Consider the following 19,861-nt stretch of genomic DNA (forward strand, 5'->3'; position numbering starts at 1 on the left):
TTCTAGTGTCTAATTCTATGGTTACACCAGGTTAGTGTCTAATTCCCAAGGGTATTTCTAGTGTCTAATTCTATGGTGGTTAGACCAGGGTATTCTAATGTCTAATTCTATGGTGGTTACACCAAGGTATTCTAGTGTCTAATTCTATGGTGGTTACATCAAGTTATTCTAGTGTCTAATTCTATGGTGGTTACATCAAGTTATTCTAGTGTCTAATTCTATGGTGGTTACATCAAGGTATTCTAGTGTCTAATTCTATGGTGGTTACTTCAAGGTATTCTAGTGTCTAATTCTATGGTGGTTACACCAAGGTATTCTAGTGTCTAATTCTATGGTGGTTACACCAAGGTATTCTAGTGTCTAATTCTATGGTGGTTACACCAAGGTATTCTAGTGTCTAATTCTATGGTGGTTACACCAAGGTATTACAATGTCTAATTCTATGGTGGTTATATTCTAGTGTCTAATTCTATGGTGGTTACACCAAGGTATTCTAGTGTCTAATTCTATGGTGGTTACACCAAGGTATTCTAATGTCTAATTCTATGGTGGTTACACCAAGGTAAGTGTCTAATTCTATGGTGGTTACACCAAGGTATTCTAATGTCTAATTCTATGGTGGTTACACCAAGGTATTCTAATGTCTAATTCTATGGTGGTTACACCAAGGTATTCTAGTGTCTAATTCTATGGTGGTTACACCAAGGTATTCTAATGTCTAATTCTATGGTGGTTACACCAAGGTATTCTAATGTCTAATTCTATGGTGGTTACACCAAGGTATTCTAATGTCTAATTCTATGGTGGTTACACCAAGGTATTCTAATGTCTAATTCTATGGTGGTTAGACCAGGGTATTCTAGTGTCTAATTCTATGGTGGTTAGACCAGGGTATTCTAATGTCTAATTCTATGGTGGTTAGACCAGGGTATTCTAGTGTCTAATTCTATGGTGGTTAGACCAGGGTATTCTAATGTCTAATTCTATGGTGGTTAGACCAGGGTATTCTAGTGTCTAATTCTATGGTGGTTACACCAAGGTATTCTAATGTCTAATTCTATGGTGGTTACACCAAGGTATTCTAGTGTCTAATTCTATGGTGGTTACACCAGGGTATTCTAATGTCTAATTCTATGGTGGTTACACCAAGGTATTCTAATGTCTAATTCTATGGTGGTTAGACCAGGGTATTCTAGTGTCTAATTCTATGGTGGTTAGACCAGGGTATTCTAGTGTCTAATTCTATGGTGGTTACACCAAGGTATTCTAATGTCTAATTCTATGGTGGTTACACCAAGGTATTCTAATGTCTATTCTATGGTGGTTAAATCAAGGACAAGGCAGACAGTCACACCAGTAGAACCCTGATGCACCTGCATTGGAGTCAACATCTGGCATTCACTTAACATGAGGAATTCACACGTGTACCCACTTTGATGAAAGAAAGATCAATAAAATACAGTATGTCTAGAAAGAACAGAAGGATAGCTTTCACAGATCCTCAGTACTAACATCAGTTCAATACTTAGTATGCAACACTTACACCTGACATCAACTTTATATTGTTACTCTAAGCAGTTACAACATTTAACAGAACAGCATATGTTTTCTGGAATGAACAAGAGATTGTTCAACCCGAATTGTAATTTACTGTAACGTGGAACAAAGATGATGCAGCTGCTGCAGTTCCTAAATGCTACTGTAGAGGGCGATGTTCCATTGATTTACAGTTTACACTGGCTGATCCACTCCAGAGGGTAGCAGCATCGTGTGGCAGCCTCTCACACACAAGCAGCTGCTGAACCCCTTACCAGGCTACTCCAAGGGCAGAGCTGTCAGCATACCTGGCTCACCCATGGTTTTACAGAAAGCATTTAATGTTTCAATAAACCATGCCACAGGCCAATGAAACCCCAAATGTATCTAAATAATTTTTACTGACACACCAAAACTGTAATACTGATGTTTACCTGACTGTACAATACATATATGTTTTCTTAACGTTTGTTGTAATGTTTATTTATTTTTCCAGCAGTGATTCTAAAGTGTATGTAAAATATAGATTTATGGAGCATATTTGTGTTGGCTTGGCATAAAGTTAATTCAGCTATTGCATGCAATGTTACTGTTGAATAGATTGGACATAGTCACTAAGGGAACAACAATGTTTTCAGAGAATCCGAGACCTGGAGGATAAGACAGACATCCAGAGGAGACAGATTAAGGATCTGGAGGAGAAGGTAAGATGGCCGTCAGAGTTATTTACCATCACACTGGTTTCTCTCTCTGCTCCCTGTCGGCTATAAACTGACTATGACTGTGTCCCAAATGCCATCCTATTTCCTATCTAGTCCTATGGACCCTAGTTAAAAGTAGTGCACTATATAGGAAATAGGAACTCAGCCCCTGTGATGCTTCTGTGACCTGAAGGGGCCTGTTAAAATATTAAATATAATGTGTTGTTATCCCTAAGGCTTTCCACTTGACTGACATTCAGTCTGTCTTCTCCTCATAGTATCTTACAGTCAAGCATCAGGCAGACCTTTGTCCCACTGAACCCCACATCACTGACTAGTTAATGAACCAAACATAATGAGGCGTGGCCAGAAGTTCTGATTCCATTGTTGCACGATACAGAGGGGGATGTGCGGTTTGGTCAGGTCAGCGCATATAGTCAGGACCTCGGCCCTGTTAGAGTTAAAGTCCTGAGTGGCTCCCGAGTAGTGCAGTGGTCTCTCAGTGCTAAAGGCGTCACTACAGACTCTGGTTCGATTCCAGGTATCACATCCGGCTGTGATTGGGAATCCCATACCAGCGCACAATTGGCCCAGTGTTGTTAGGGTTTGGCTGGGGCAGGCTGTCATTTCGCATAAGAATTTGTTCTTAACTGACTTTGATAGTTCCCCACCTAGTAGAACAGTGTTTCTTAAGCATCCTCTGTTTCTGCTTGTAACTAACATGTCTTCTGTTTTTCCGACTCTCTCCTCTCTTTTTCTCTCACTTTTTCTCTCTCACTCTCACTTTTTCTCTCTCTCTTTCTCTCGCTGTCTCTCTCACTCTCTGTAGTTTTTGTTTCTGTTCTTATTCTTTTCTCTTGCCTTTATCCTTTGGCCTTGATGTCTGTGACATCTCCTGCAGCAGAGGTGAGTCTGGCCTGGTCAATAAACCCAAGAGAATTTTCTCATCTTCCTTTCTAGACTCATCTGTTTCCCCTGTTGTTCTTCATCTCCCTAGCGACCATCAGGACCTGTGATCGTCTTTGTAGTGTAGCCAACGTGTCTTTCCACAGTTGTGATTCATGAAGTTCCATTGTTTAGGGAATCATGCTATATGTAACTAATACTTTTCCTTTTCATTGAAGCCAACCCATTTTTCCTTCACAGTTATGAAGAAGAGCATTATTTAGTGCTAACCTTTGTCAGACTGGGACGTTGTGTTCTTGGCATGTAAGCTTTGTTTGGTCTGCCGGCTGCTCGGCCGCTTCTTAGTCCTCCGTATGGATAATGCTGTAATGTACACACAACCATTGTTGGATTGATCTCATACTCTTCTATCGTTGTCTCTTTCTTCTTAGTCCTCCGTATGGATAATGCTGTAATGTACACACAACCATTGTTGGATTGATCTCATACTCTTCTATGTTCTTCTCTGTTTGCAGACAACGTGGAAACCTGGAGATTGTGTTTGTGACTGCAGTGGGTTTCATTTTGGGGAGAAGAGAGTTGACTTTGTGACTCATATTGTAACAGTGAGTGGATATGGAACTGTTGTGTGTTGGACATGGCTGGGAATTCACACCTGTTTGATTTGGGACCTCACTCTGGGGATATACATTATGTATGCTGCACTGCACTGGACTGGACTGATCCTTGGACCGTGGAACTTCTCTCAACTCAGTGGGATAACTGGAACAGAACCCTCAGTCGGAAAACACACACACACACACACACGTGTAAACAGTCATATACACTGTACACGCTGATACAAACATACTGGAAACACACACACACACGCATGTACACACACACATCAACCCACTTTTAAAGACAAAGGAAACCAAAGTCTAGGAGATCTTATCTCTGCCATGCAGGGGAACGCTACACCATCCATCTACTCCAAGACTACACCCTGGCTACATACCGGCTACCCCCAGACTACCCCCCGACTACACCCAGAGTACCCCCCGACTACCCTAGCCTACCTCCAGAGTACCCCCGACTACCCCAGCCTACCCCCAGAGTACCCCCAGACCACCCCCCTTGACTACCCCCAGAGTACCCCCCGACTACCCTAGCCTACCTCCAGAGTACCCCAGCCTAGCCTACCCCCAGAGTACCCCCAGACCACCACCCTTGACTACCCCCCGACTACACACAGAAGAGGACAGGAAAGACTGCTGTAGGCTACATCAACAGGCCTCACCAGACCACAGTCCTTCCAACTCTCTCCCTCTCCTCTCTTTCTCTTATAAACCTGATCGGACGCTCTTATGTGTGAATGCACCCCTTCACTGGAGTGACGAGACATGATCAGGGCCTGTGAGTGTGGTGACTGACTGACTAATCTGATGGTGACTGAATGACTGATCTGATGGTGACTGTCTGATCTGATGGTGACGGACTGACTTTTCTGATGGTGACTGACTGACTGTTCTGTTGGTGACTGACTGACTGTTCTGATGGTGACTGACTGACTGTTCTGATGGTGACTGTTCTGATGGTGACTGACTGACTGTTCTGATGGTGACTGTTCTGATGGGGACTGTTCTGATGGGGACTGACTGACTGTTCTGATGGTGACTGTTCTGATGGTGACTGACTGACTGTTCTGATGGTGACTGTTCTGATGGTGACTGACTGACTGTTCTGATGGTGACTGTTCTGATGGTGACTGACTGACTGTTCTGATGGTGTGACTGTTCTGATGGTGACTGACTGACTGTTCTGATGGTGACTGACTGACTGTTCTGATGGTGACTGACTGACTGTTCTGATGGTGACTGACTGACTGTTCTGATGGTGACTGTTCTGATGGTGACTGACTGACTGTTCTGATTGTGACTGTTCTGATGGTGACTGACTGACTGTTCTGATGGTGACTGTTCTGATGGGGACTGACTGACAGTTCTGATGGTGACTGTCTGATCTGATGGTGACGGACTGACTGACTGTTCTGATGGTGACTGTTCTGATGGGGACTGACTGACTGTTCTGATGGTGACTGACTGACTGTTCTGATGGTGACTGACTGACTGTTCTGATGGGGACTGACTGACTGACTGTTCTGATGCGGACTGACTGACTGTTCTGATGGGGACTCACTGACTGTTCTGATGGTGACGGACTGACTGACTGTTCTGATGGTGACTGTTCTGATGGTGACGGACTGACTGTTCTGATGGTGACGGACTGACTGACTGTTCTGATGGTGACTGTTCTGATGGTGACGGACTGACTGTTCTGATGGTGACTGTTCTGATGGTGACTGACTGACTGTTCTGATGGGGACTGACTGACTGACTGTTCTGATGTGGACTGACTGACTGTTCTGATGGGGACTGACTGACTGTTCTGATGGTGACTGACTGACTGTTCTGATGGGGACTGACTGACTGTTCTGATGGGGACTGACTGACTGTTCTGATGGTGACTGACTGACTGTTCTGATGGGGACTGACTGACTGTTCTGATGGTGACTGACTGACTGTTCTGATGGTGACTGTTCTGATGGTGACTGACTGACTGACTGTTCTGATGGTGACTGTTCTGATGGTGACTGACTGACTGTTCTGATGGTGACTGACTGACTGTTCTGATGGTGACTGTTCTGATGGTGACTGACTGACTGTTCTGATGGTGACTGTTCTGATGGGGACTGACTGACTGTTCTGATGGTGACTGTTCTGATGGTGACTGACTGACTGTTCTGATGGTGACTGTTCTGATGGGGACTGACTGACTGTTCTGATGGTGACTGTTCTGATGGGGACTGACTGACTGTTCTGATGGTGACTGTTCTGATGGTGACTGACTGACTGTTCTGATGGTGACTGTTCTGATGGTGACTGTTCTGATGGGGACTGTTCTGATGGTGACTGTTCTGATGGTGACTGACTGACTGTTCTGATGGGGACTGTTCTGATGGGGACTGACTGACTGTTCTGATGGTGACTGTTCTGATGGTGACTGACTGACTGTTCTGATGGTGACTGTTCTGATGGTGACTGACTGACTGTTCTGATGGTGACTGTTCTGATGGGGACTGACTGACTGTTCTGATGGTGACTGTTCTGATGGTGACTGACTGACTGTTCTGATGGTGACTGTTCTGATGGGGACTGTTCTGATGGTGGCTGTTCTGATGGTGACTGACTGACTGTTCTGATGGTGACTGTTCTGATGGTGACTGTTCTGATGGTGACTGACTGACTGTTCTGATGGGGACTGTTCTGATGGGGACTGTTCTGATGGGGACTGACTGACTGTTCTGATGGGGACTGTTCTGATGGGGACTGACTGACTGTTCTGATGGGGACTGTTCTGATGGGGACTGACTGACTGTTCTGATGGTGACTGACTGACTGTTCTGATGGTGACTGTTCTGATTGGGACTGACTGACTGTTCTGATTGGGACTGACTGACTGTTCTGATGGTGACTGACTGACTGTTCTGATGGCGACTGTCTGATCTGATGGTGACCCACTGACTGTTCTGATTGGGATGGACTGTTCTACTTGTGACTGAATGTTTGAATTGTGACTGACTGACTGTTCTGTGACCAGGAGACACAGGACATGGGACATGGGACACCCAGGATAATGTGTCTCCTCTGGTCTCAGACCAGCTGAAACTCAGGTGATGGCAGAGATAGAGAAGTACGGGAGAGAGGATCCACTATGTGCTCACACACGGACCCACCAGATATCCTTTTCAACAGAAGACCAAGGATTCTGTTTGGAGACTTTAACTGTCATTTTTTAAACCAGCAGACAGAATGGAATTAGGTCTCTGGTTCTACTTCCTTTCCTTTTTTAATAAACCCTAATTCCCAGTCGATCCCCATGTACCAAGATTTCCACAGAAAAAAGGAAGACCCTCTATATGGCTGTGTAATATATAGATTTGTTGATATGTACATGTGTCTTGATGATTTCTGTAGTCTATTTTCTTCTTTCTGTGAATATGACCTCTTTCTCCTCTGCAGCTTGAACAGTAAAACTACTCAGCCATTTCTAAATACTCCAACGTATGAAACACTCTGTTTATTGTGGTGACAGCTGCAAATGAACTTTACTTCCTCAATTGTACTGAACTTAAAATAATTGGAATATCGATATTCTCCTCCACTCTTTTTCCTTTCACATTCCCTCTCTTTTGTACTCTTTCAAGATGGTCAATTGTAGCCTACCAGCAGGAGTTTCATGGTTTATACTGAATGACGATTACCACTCCCTTTAAATGAACAGTTAACACTATGTCCCAGCTACCTACCTGCATCCTAAACAGCTTTGGCTGATTCTGGTCATTGTCTTCTCAGCAAATCGATCAGGAATTCTGTAAAATGAAAAGGAATACTGTACCTCTTTCAGCAATGACATGCCTTTTTGCTCTACTGTATTTGACTAACACCTCTTTCAGCACCATGGACACCACAGGGGTTGGTTCTAACCTTCCTAACCCACCATCCCCATCTCCCAACTGAAATAGGAGAAAGTTGACGAAATGTCTGCTGGTTCTGCTTCTCTCCTTTCACCCTGACTATGTCCTGGTCTTGCAATATTAACTACATGTCCCTGTCCAACCCTCACCCACCCACCCACCCACGCTAGCTTCCCCACCCGGCCCAATTACTGGCCTAGGAACCCAAAGCATCCCATTACATACCTGTACATGTCCCACTTCTCTTACATTACACTGCAGGAGAATGATTGACACTATTTTGGAACAAACTCAGCCAACTAGCGATTGCCTTAAATGCGCTTTCCCCATCAATTTGTAAGTTATTTTTAATGATTATGTTTTTGATCAGTTAGTATGATTATGTAATGTTGTACATTTCTTTTCACCGAGGACATTGATTTGTATATCTTTACCCTCCTGTCTTCCAATGAGAATTTAACCCCCTCCTCTTCTTTCAAGTATATTAAACAAACAAAAAGGGATGATGATGAAAATAAAAGTTCATGGCTTGCAGTTTTAAGTGTCAGTATTTTTGTGACATCTTATTTCCAAATCTCATTTGTGGTTGTGACTGACTTTTCCAGAACCTGTTGTTACAGCGTGTCTCAGTTGCTCCAGAACCTGTTGTTACAGCGTGTCTCAGTTGCTCCAGAACCTGTTGTTACAGCGTGTTTCTGTTGCTCCAGAACCTGTTGTTACAGCACGTTTCTGTTGCTCCAGAACCTGTTGTTACAGCGCGTCCAGAACCTGTTGTTACAGCGTGTCTCTGTTGCTCCAGAACCTGTTGTTACAGCGTGTTTCAGTTGCTCCAGAACCTGTTGTTACAGCACGTTTCTGTTGCTCCAGAACCTGTTGTTACAGCACGTTTCTGTTGCTCCAGAACCTGTTGTTACAGCGTGTCTCAGTTGCTCCAGAACCTGTTGTTACAGCACGTTTCTGTTGCTCCAGAACCTGTTGTTACAGCACGTTTCTGTTGCTCCAGAACCTGTTGTTACAGCGTGTCTCAGTTGCTCCAGAACCTGTTGTTACAGCACGTTTCTGTTGCTCCAGAACCTGTTGTTACAGCGTGTTTCAGTTGCTCCAGAACCTGTTGTTACAGCACGTCTCAGTTGCTCCAGAACCTGTTGTTACAGCGTGTTTCAGTTGCTCCAGAACCTGTTGTTACAGCACGTCTCAGCTGCTCCAGAACCTGTTGTTACAGCACGTTTCTGTTGCTCCAGAACCTGTTGTTACAGCACGTCTCAGTTGCTCCAGAACCTGTTGTTACAGCGTGTCTCAGTTGCTCCAGAACCTGTTGTTACAGCACGTTTCTGTTGCTCCAGAACCTGTTGTTACAGCGTGTTTCAGTTGCTCCAGAACCTGTTGTTACAGCACGTCTCAGTTGCTCCAGAACCTGTTGTTACAGCGTGTCTCAGTTGCTCCAGAACCTGTTGTTACAGCGTGTCTCAGTTGCTCCAGAACCTGTTGTTACAGCACGTCTCAGTTGCTACAGCTCCACTAATGGAACTAATGGAATCACACGGTGCTCTGCTGACTGAGGTGGGGAAGGGAAATAGGGTCTGGTCATGGTTGTTAAGGGATATTACTGTGTGAGGTGAGGAAGGGAAATAGGGTCTGGTCATGGTTGTTTAGGGATATTACTGTGTGATATTACTGTTGTTAAGGGATATTACTGTGTGAGGTGGGGAAGGGAAATAGGGTCTGGTCATGGTTGTTTAGGGATATTACTGTGTGAGGTGAGGAAGGGAAATAGGGTCTGGTCATGGTTGTTATGGGATATTACTGTGTGAGGTGGGGAAAGGAAATAGGGTCTGGTCATGGTTGTTATGGGATATTACTGTGTGAGGTGAGGAAGTGAAATAGGGTCTGGTCATGGTTGTTAAGGGATATTACTGTGTGATATTACTGTTGTTAAGGGATATTACTGTGTGAGGTGAGGAAGTGAAATATGGTCTGGTCATGGTTGTTAAGGGATATTACTGTGTGAGGTGGGGAAGGGAAATATGGTCTGGTCATGGTTGTTAAGGGATATTACTGTGTGATATTACTGTTGTTAAGGGATATTACTGTGTGAGGTGGGGAAAGGAAATATGGTCTGGTCATGGTTGTTAAGGGATATTACTGTGTGATATTACTGTTGTTAAGGGATATTACTGTGTGAGGTGAGGAAGTGAAATATGGTCTGGTCATGGTTGTTTAGGGATATTACTGTGTGAGGTGAGGAAGTGAAATAGGGTCTGGTCATGGTTGTTAAGGGATATTACTGTGTGATATTACTGTTGTTAAGGGATATTACTGTGTGATATTACTGTTGTTAAGGGATATTACTGTGTGAGGTGGGGAAGGAAATAGGGTCTGGTCATGGTTGTTTAGGGATATTACTGTGTGAGGTGGGGAAGGGAAATAGGGTCTGGTCATGGTTGTTAAGGGATATTACTGTGTGAGGTGGGGAAAGGAAATAGGGTCTGGTCATGGTTGTTAAGGGATATTACTGTGTGATATTTCTGTTGTTAAGGGATATTACTGTGTGAGGTGAGGAAGTGAAATATGGTCTGGTCATGGTTGTTTAGGGATATTACTGTGTGAGGTGGGGAAAGGAAATAGGGTCTGGTCATGGTTGTTAAGGGATATTACTGTGTGAGGTGGGGAAGGGAAATATGGTCTGGTCATGGTTGTTAAGGGATATTACTGCGTGATATTACTGTTGTTAAGGGATATTACTGTGTGAGGTGGGGAAGGGAAATATGGTCTGGTCATGGTTGTTTAGGGATATTACTGTGTGATATTACTGTTGTTAAGGGATATTACTGTGTGAGGTGAGGAAGTGAAATATGGTCTGGTCATGGTTGTTTAGGGATATTACTGTGTGAGGTGGGGAAGGGAAATAGGGTCTGGTCATGGTTGTTTAGGGATATTACTGTGTGAGGTGGGGAAGGGAAATAGGGTCTGGTCATGGTTGTTTAGGGATATTACTGTGTGAGGTGGGGAAAGGAAATAGGGTCTGTGTCACGTCTAATCAAGGTGGGTGGAATCAGGCACAGAGAGCAGATAGCAATATAAAGTTTATTCTCCGGTGAAACAAAAACAAACAACGGTCAACCCAAATACAGACAGGGTGAAATATCCAACACAGGATAAAGACTAACCGGAGAATAACAAACAGCAAACACCGACAGACAAAACGAAAATGACAAAATAAACAATCCCGCACAAAACAAGGGCGGGACAACCTACATTAAATACAGACACTAATTAACTAAACAACACACAGGTGAAACCAATTAGACAAAACCAACAGATACACGAAAAAGGGATCAGTAGTGGCTAATAGGACGGATGACGACGACCGCGAGCACCGCCCGAATGGGCAGGAGAGCCAACTTCGGCGGAAGTCGTGACAGTACCCCCCTGACGCGCGGCTCCCGCAGCGCGCCGCCACCGTCCTCGAGGGCGACCCGGAGGATGAGGTGCTGGGCGATCCGGGTGGAGGCGGTGGAAATCTCTCAGGAGGGAAGGGTCCAAAATATCCCTCACCGGAACCCAGCATCTCTCCTCCGGGCCGTACCCCTCCCAGTCCACGAGGTACTGTAGGCCCCCCGTCTCGAATCCAGAATGCCTCGAACTGTATACGCCGGGGACCCCTCAATGTCCAGAGGGGGCGGAGGGACCTCAGGCACCTCACCTTCTTGCAGGGGACCAGCCACCACCGGCCTAAGGAGAGACACATGAAACGAGGGGTTAATACGGTAATACCTAGGAAGTTGTAACCTATAACACACCTCGTTTATTCTCCTCAGGACTTTGAACGGCCCTACACACTGCGGCCCCAGCTTCCGACAGGGCAGGCGGAGAGACAGATTTCGGGTCGAGAGCCAGACCCTGTCCCCCGGTGCAAACACGGGGGTCTCACTGCGGTGCTGGTCAGCGCTCCTCTTCTGCCGTTCTCCCATTAACCGTAATGAGTCCTGAACGGCTTTCCAGGTGTCCTTGGAGCGCTGTACCCATTCCTCCACCGCAGGAGCCTCGGTCTGACTCTGATGCCATGGACCGGACTGGTAACCTAACACACACTCAAAAGGCGACAAGTTAGTAGAGGAGTGGCGTAAGGAGTTCTGGGCTAGTTCGGCCCATGGAACATACCTTGCCCACTCACCAGGCCGGTCCCGACAATAGGACCGCAGAAACCTGCCCACATCCTGGTTAACGCGCTCCACCTGCCCATTACTCTCGGGATGAAAACCTGAGGTTAAGCTAACCAAGACCCCCAGTCTCTCCATAAACGCCCTCCACACTCTTGACGTGAATTGGGGACCCCGATCAGAGACGATATCCTCAGTCACCCCATAGTGCCGGAAGACATGGGTAAACAAAGCCTCAGCAGTCTGCAGGGCCGTAGGAAGACCGGGCAACGGAATGAGACGACAGGACTTAGAAAACCGATCCACAACGACCAGGATCGTAGTACTTCTCTGGGATGGGGGAAGGTTGGTAAGAAAATCCACCGATAAATGTGTCCACGGCCGTTGTGGAACGGGGAGAGGTTGTAATTTCCCTCTAGGCAGGTGCCGAGGAGCCTTGCTCTGAGCACACACTGAGCAGGAGGAGACATAAAATCTCACGTCTTTAGCCAGTGTGGGCCACCAGTATCTCCCTCTCAGAATCTGCACTGTCCTCTTGATACCAGGATGACCTGAGGAGGGAAGAGTATGAGCCCACCTAATCAGCTTGTCCCGGACCACCTCGGCACGTACTTGGTCCCAACTGGACAGTTAGGAGGAGCCAGCTCTGACCGTGAGGCCCTCTCTATCTCAGCGTCCACCTCCCATATCACCGGTGCCACGAGACATGACGGTGGAATGATGGGAGTTGGCTCTACTGACCGTTCCTCGGTATCATAGAGGCGATACAGTGCGTCAGCTTTAGTGTTTTGGGAGCCTGGCCGATATGTGAGGGTAAACTGGAACCTAGTAAAAAACATGGCCCATCTAGCCTGACGTGGATTTAGTCTCTTAGCTGCCCGGATGTACTCGAGGATTACGATGGTCAGTCCAGATGAGAAAAGGGTATTTAGCCCCCTCAAGCCAATGTCTCCACACCTTCAGAGCCTTGACTACAGCTAACAACTCCCGGTCCCCCACATCATAGTTTCGCTCCGCTGGGCTGAGCTTGCTTGAAAAGAAAGCACACGGGCGGAGTTTGGATGGCACGCCCGAGCGTTGGGACAGCACGGCTCCAACCCCAGCCTCGGACGCATCCACCTCCACTATGAACGCTAAAGAGGGGTCCGGATGCGCCAACACGGGCACATTGGTGAACAGCTCTTCAGACGACTGAAAGCTCTGCTGACCAGCGCAAGCGCACCGGTCCTCCCTTCAGCAGTGAGGTGATGGGAGCAGCCACCTGACCAAAACCCCGGATAAACCTCCGGTAGTAATTGGCAAACCCTAAAAACCGCTGCACTTCTTTCACCGTGGTCGGAGTCGGCCAATTACGCACGGCTGTAACTCGATCATCCTCCATCACCACCCCGGAGGTGGAAATACGATACCCCAGGAAGGAAACGGACTGTTTGAAAAACTCACATTTCTCCGCCTTGCAATACAGGTCATGTTCCAGTAGTCGCCCAAGTACCTTACGCACCAAAGACACATGCTCCGCGTGGGCAGAATAGATCAAAATGTCATCAATGTACACTACCACTCCCTGCCTGAGCAGGTCTCGGAGAATCTCATCTACGAAAGATTGAAAAACGGCTGGAGCATTCTTCAACCCGTATGGCATGACGCAGTACTCATAATGACCAGAAGTAGTACTAAATGCGGTTTTCCACTCATCTCCTTCCCGGATACGTACCAGATTATACGCGATCAGGTCCAGTTTTGTGAAGAATCGCGCCCCGTGAAATGATTCCATTGCCGTAGCGATGAGAGGTAGTGGGTAACTAAACCCCACTGTGATGGAATTTAGACCTCTATAATCAATACACGGACGCAGACCTCCATCCTTCTTCTTCACAAAAAGAAGCTTGAGGAGACGGTGATATGGAGGGCTGAATGTACCCCTGTCCCAGCGATTCGGAAACATATGTTTCCATCGCAACTGTCTCCTCCTGGGACAATGGATACACGTGACTCCTAGGAAGTGCAGCGTTTTCCAGAAGGTTTATCGCACAGTCCTCTCGACGATGAGGTGGTAATTGGGTCCCTTTACTGAAAACGATAGCCAAATCGGCATAATCAGAGGGAATGCGCACAGTGGAAACTTGGTCTGGACTCTCCACCGTAGTTTACCAACGGCAACTCCTATGCACCTACCTGAACACTCCTCTGACCACCCCTTAAGAGCCCCCTGTCGCCAGAAAATCACCGGGTTGTGTTGAGCTAACCAGGGAACCCCCAACACCACTGGAAACGCAGGTGAATCTATAAGGAACAGGCTAATCTGCTCCTTATGATCACCCTGCGTTACCATGTCCAGCAGCACCGTATTCCCTAATTACTCCTGACCCTAATGGTCGGCTATCTAAGGAGTGCACGGGGAAAGGTCGATCTAACGACACCAGGGAATCCCTAGCCTTAACGCAAGCCCACGATCCATAAAATTCCCAGCTGCGCCTGAATCGACTAGCGCCTTATGCTGTAGAGATGGGGAAAACCAGGGAAAGAAATCAATACAAACACATGACCGACAGGAAGCTCTGAATGAGTTTGGTGCTTACTCACCTGGGATGATCGTCCTGTCCTCCCGACTCCTAGACGAGTTCCTCCAGCACCCTAAGGGACCACAACTGGTGCAGGAGGACACTCCTCCTCCAGTCCCCCTGAAGCCGTACTTCCTAATTCCTAATTAACTAAACAACACACAGGTGAAACCAATTAGACAAAACCAACAGATACACGAAAAAGGGATCAGTAGTGGCTAATAGGACGGTGACGACGACCGCGAGCACCGCCCGAATGGGCAGGAGAGCCAACTTCGGCGGAAGTTGTGACAGTCTGGTCATGGTTGTTAAGGGATATTACTGTGTGAGGTGGGGAAGGGAAATAGGGTCTGGTCATGGTTGTTAAGGGATATTACTGTGTGTGATGTTCTACTTGGCCATCAATTGGAAACGACATCCAAAACAGTACTCATACTGTAGCCATTACCTACCTATGTAGGATCGTAATTTGATCACTCTTTTGTTGCTGAGAATTTTCCTGCGCAGCAGGCAATGCAAACTTGTAGTGTATTTCAGTTTTTTAAAGGCTTCAAAAGTTTGTAATTTCCACTTTGAAAATTCAAACATTTTTGCCAATGAAAAATGTATCAACCCTCTTAAACATGTCCATTCATTATAATCCACATAATAATTCACATTCCCTGTTGCTGCAGGATTATTGTCCTGTTGTAACAAACTGGCTCAAATTAAGATGCTACATCTGTACCAGCAAGTTAGGGACATGAATTATGTTTTCTTTTTTGCTGTACATTACCTATCATACACTGGTTTGAATGATGTTCATTTTGTATTCTGACCATTTTCTTTGTACAATAGGTAATCCATTGACATAATACTGTATGTTTGTGTTATGGAACCCAGTTGACCTGGTCGCTGAAAGCTCCTCTACATTTTGGGAATCCTACAGTAAGTGCTTTTTGGCATTTCACCCAGGCAGAGCTAAAGGTCCCTGTTCTCTGACTAATAGAAAAAGGAGATGTTTCAGAACAAAGTCAATCCAGGCGAAGAGTCTGTCTTTTCACTTATCCCCTCTGTCCCAACTCTGTCAGAATAGAATGGACCCATTGAGAACTCTGGTACACCTCTGCCATGAGTAGGCTTTCATCTCTCAATCCATCCACCTTTCACCATGTGGTCTAATGACAGAAAGGTCATTCCCAAGGAGACAGAGCTGGTACAGTTAAACAATCTGTTTTTCTAAAATGCCTGTCTACAAATGTACTTTATTTTCGAAATAAAATTAAGAGTGACAGTAGAGAAAATAGCATGGCTTAATTCTGCACAGTTGTGGTCTAGTCAAAACAACATCTTAGGTGACATATTGCTGTGTGTAAACACGTTTTTGTCAGCTGCTCACTTGGGAAAATAGAACCTTTTCAATCAGCACTCGTACTCTGACACATATGGCTTCTGAGCTACAGCTCATGCTATGAATCAACAAGGATGTGTTTCATAGAAAGGCCATCTCCATACCAGACTCTCCTCCTGGTTTTCTACCAGAACAGTGACAGCGTCTGGGAGTCTCTCACAGTATGTCATTACTATTACTAACTGGATTTCTGTCCCAGCAGCTCGGGAGGCTCTCCCATTACAAATGGATGCAGCTGGGCAGATCTAACTGCAGCATCATATAAATGAATATAAATCAATGGCCTGTATTTGTTGTTCTCCACCCAGGTTATAACGGTGTGTCAGCACATGCATCAGTCATCCCCACCCCAACCAATTCACCAGGTGAGGGAGGACTGTGGCTTAGATAGGATGAAGAAGCTGATGGATAGACACTGATCAATTCCTGTAAAGTGGGGGCCCTATTTTAATGGATTTGTTTGTGAAAAATAATCAACCATTTTATCCTGCAGGAATGATCATTTGTTACTTATATGTTTTCTAAGTGTGACGGTTTCTGAGCCAAGAGGCATGAAGAGGATAGACTGTGTATTGTGTCTAGGCATTATAAGGGATGGTTGTATCATGCCTGACTGAGACCTGTTGTCTTTTTTAGGGGCATTCATTTCAAAGTTCTCCATAGATTTGTTTTTATAGTATGATGTCTGATAATCCTCCCTGTGCTCCGATGTGGGTCAGAATAGAATAGAATACCATAGAATAGAATAGCATCCTGTAGGCATAATCACCTTGTCCTTGAATCCAAACGGAATTCTGCGCGTCACAAGGTTTAGTTTAAAGCTTAAAAGTACAATATAAAGGTCAGATACTACAACTCCCAGCGACAAAGAGGAATCTCATCATTCACGTGGGAAAATCTGACTAAATCAGAGGAATGGTTGTTATTAGTCTTACACATATCTCCTGAGTGGTGCAGTGGTCAAAGGCACTGCATCTCAGTGCAAGAGGCATCACTACAGTCCCTGGTTAGAATCCAGGCTGCATCACATCCGGCCGTGATTGGGAATTCGGTAGGGCAGCGTACTATTGGTCCAGCGTCGTCAGGGTTTGGCCGGGGTAGGCCATCATGGTAAATAAGAATTTGTTCTTAACTAACTTTCCAGGTGAAATAAAATATCCATTGCAATGGGGCTTCAGCATCCTATATGCTTCAGGGTTATGTGTACTGCACATAATCAGAACCATTTTTTAGAATTCATTCTGATGTGCATGAATGTCCAGTACCATTCATTTTTATCTGCTTGCACTGCAGCCATGAGATCACACTAACTATACTATAACTAACATCATACTATACCTCCCAGAAACAAAATGACCTAATAGCTTATACTTGGTGTACCAGTCAGGCCTAGAAATCAGCCTCTCAGGCAGTATGAGAGAGAAGAGTGCAATCAAAATAGGAGGATAATTGTATATTTGGCATCTCTATAAGCTTCATTCCTTAGTCACATGCATGTGAGAGAAATACACTGTCATTCTTACACGTCGATGTGCTAAATGTCATCTTTTAGCTAGACTTACTGTGATAGCCAGAGGATTTTGTCATTTTCCTTGAAGAATGTTTGAAAATAGACTTCCAACAATTGTGGGCAAATTTGCAACTGAGCTGGGGAACATTTGCAAGTTGAATAAGAAGAAACATGTGGCATTCATTTGAAAGGATGGAAATGATCCAAGGCTGTGAAGCATTTCATCTGTTGTCTTGTGTTGTTTAGCATTCTCATGTGATGAATGTAGTTGAATGTCGGTGGTTACATTTGTTGCTGCTCGGTAGTCAGATAACTTGATATGCCATGGGAACCACTCAAATGGGCTTCATTCAGTGGATCATCTTTTGATCCTAAAATCCAAGTGTGTTTACACTGTAACTATTAGGACATGAGAGAGTGGTCCGTCCCTTGAAGAGCAGCCAGGCCTTATTCCTTTGACTGCTTAGTGTCAGATAATAAGCCTGATGAGACTGGACATTAAACCAAGTTTATTTCGAAGTAGGTCAATTCCAATTTACGGCACCCAAACAGACTTTATGAGAAGGAGCTGTTTGTTTGTTAAAGGCGCAGTGCAATCAAAAAAAATGTTGCCTGTTTTTTATATCATATTGTACAACAGCTGATGAAACTAGCAATGTAAAAAAATGTGTTTTTTTATCAGTGTTATTTCCTGATAGTTCCTGGATGTAAATACTATCTACACAGGACCTTCTAATCAGCAGGTTTCCATGGACGGAAGTTTCAGCTTTCCATGGTCACATCAACATGCGGTATATTGGTTAATAGACCAATAACAAAGAGAGTTCTAAACCTCTCTGCCAATAACAGCGAGTTTTCAGTTTTCCCCTCCCACTCAGACCACTCTCAGACAGTTCTAGCAAAATTCTTGAGAAGTATCCAGCTGCAGACTATGCTCGCTGAAGCCGCCTGGTCTGCGAATCACAAAGCGCATGCATCGCAGATGGTATTTTTGTGTTTCAGTTGGTATGTGCGCGCACAACCTGAACTTGCGATGTTGCCCAGGGCATCAGTGTGCAACGCACATACAATTGAAGTCGGAAGTTTACATACACTTAGGTTGGAGTCATTAAAACTCGTTTTTCAACCACTTCACAAATTTCTTGTCACAAACTATAGTTTTGGCATAGTTTTTTCTACTTTGTGCATGACACAAGTCATTTTTCCAACAATTGTTTACATACAGATTATTTCACTTATAATTCACTGTATCACAATTTCAGTGGGTCAGAAGTTTACATACACTAAGTTGACTGTGCCTTTAAACAGCTTTGAAAATTCCAGAAATACCAGAAATTCTGATAGGCTATTTGACATAATTTGAGTCAATTGGAGGTGTACCTGTGGATGTATTTCAAGGCCTACCTTCAAACTCAGTGCCTCTTTGCTTGACATCATGGGATTATCAAAATAAATCAGCCAAGACCTCAGAAAAAGAATTGTAGACCTCAACAAGTCTGGTTCATCCTTGGGAGCAATTTCCAAACACCTGAAGTTACCACGTTCATGTGTACAAACAATAGTACGCAAGTATAAACACCATGGGACGAGTACTATATCGACATAACCTGAAAGGCCGCTCAGCAAGGAAGAAGTCATTGCTCCAAAACTGCCACAAAAAAAGCCAGACTACGGTTTACAACTGCCCATGGGGACAAAGATTGTACTTTTTGGAGAAATGTCCTCTGGTCTGATGAAATAAAAATAGAACCGTTTAGCCATAATGATTATTGTTATGTTTGGAGGAAAAGGGGATGCTTGCAAGCCGAGGAACACCATCCCAACCGTGAAGCACGGTGGTGGCAGCATCATGTTGTGGGGGTGTTTTGTTGCAGGAGGGACTGGTGCACTTCATAAAATAGATGGCATCATGAGGAAGAACAATTATGTGGATATATTGAAGCAACATCTCAAGACATCAATCAGTAAGGAAGTTAAAGCTTGGTTGCAAATGGGTCTCCCAAATGGACAATGACCCCAAGCATACTTCCAAAGTTGTGGCAAAATGGCTTAAGGACAAAGTCATGGTATTGGAGTGGCCATCACAAAGCCCTGACCTCAATACTGTAGAACATTTGTGGGTAGAACTGAAAAAGCGTGTGCGAGCAAGGAGGCCTACAAACCTGACTCAATTACAGCTCTGTCAGGAGGAATGGGCCAAAAGTCACCCAACTTATTGTGGGAAGCTTGTGGAAGGCTACCCGAAACGTTTGACTCAAGTTAAACAATTTAAAGGCAATGCTACCAAATACTAATTGAGTGTACGTAAACTTCTGGCCCACTGGGAATGTGATGAAATAAATAAAAGCTGAAATGAATCATTCTCTCTACTATTATTCTGACGTTTCACATCCTTAAAGTAAAGTGATGATCTTAACTTTACTAGGATTAAATGTCAGGAATTGTGAAAACTGTAACGGTTTTCGTCATCTGAAGAAGAGGAATCGGACCAAAGCGCAGCGTGGTAAGTTTTCATGCTTTTTATTGAAACTGAACACTATAACAAAATAACAAAGAGAATAAACGAAATCGAAACAGTCCT

The 19,861-nt window shown here is 44.9% G+C and overlaps 1 protein-coding gene across 4 annotated transcripts in view; it reads left to right on the forward strand.

Annotated features, from left to right (window-relative positions):
* jakmip2 (janus kinase and microtubule interacting protein 2) overlaps nt 1-4,336 on the forward strand; it is a 39,722-nt gene extending 35,386 nt beyond the window's left edge. For 2 of the 4 annotated variants that reach the window (XM_064982267.1, XM_064982268.1), the window contains exons 20-22: nt 2,175-2,240; nt 3,067-3,143; nt 3,659-3,744. In XM_064982267.1, coding sequence (XP_064838339.1) covers nt 2,175-2,240; nt 3,067-3,117 — 117 coding nt within the window. In that variant the 3' untranslated portion in view covers nt 3,118-3,143; nt 3,659-3,744. Of the gene's footprint in view, nt 1-2,174; nt 2,241-3,066; nt 3,144-3,658 lie in introns of all 4 variants that reach the window. The other 2 variants (XM_064982265.1, XM_064982266.1) reach the window with 1 other exon arrangement.
* The last annotated feature ends 15,525 nt before the right edge of the window (nt 4,337-19,861 follow it).

This window comes from Oncorhynchus masou, chromosome 12 (genome assembly GCF_036934945.1).
Source record: "Oncorhynchus masou masou isolate Uvic2021 chromosome 12, UVic_Omas_1.1, whole genome shotgun sequence".
Classification (NCBI taxonomy): Eukaryota; Metazoa; Chordata; class Actinopteri; order Salmoniformes; family Salmonidae; genus Oncorhynchus; species Oncorhynchus masou.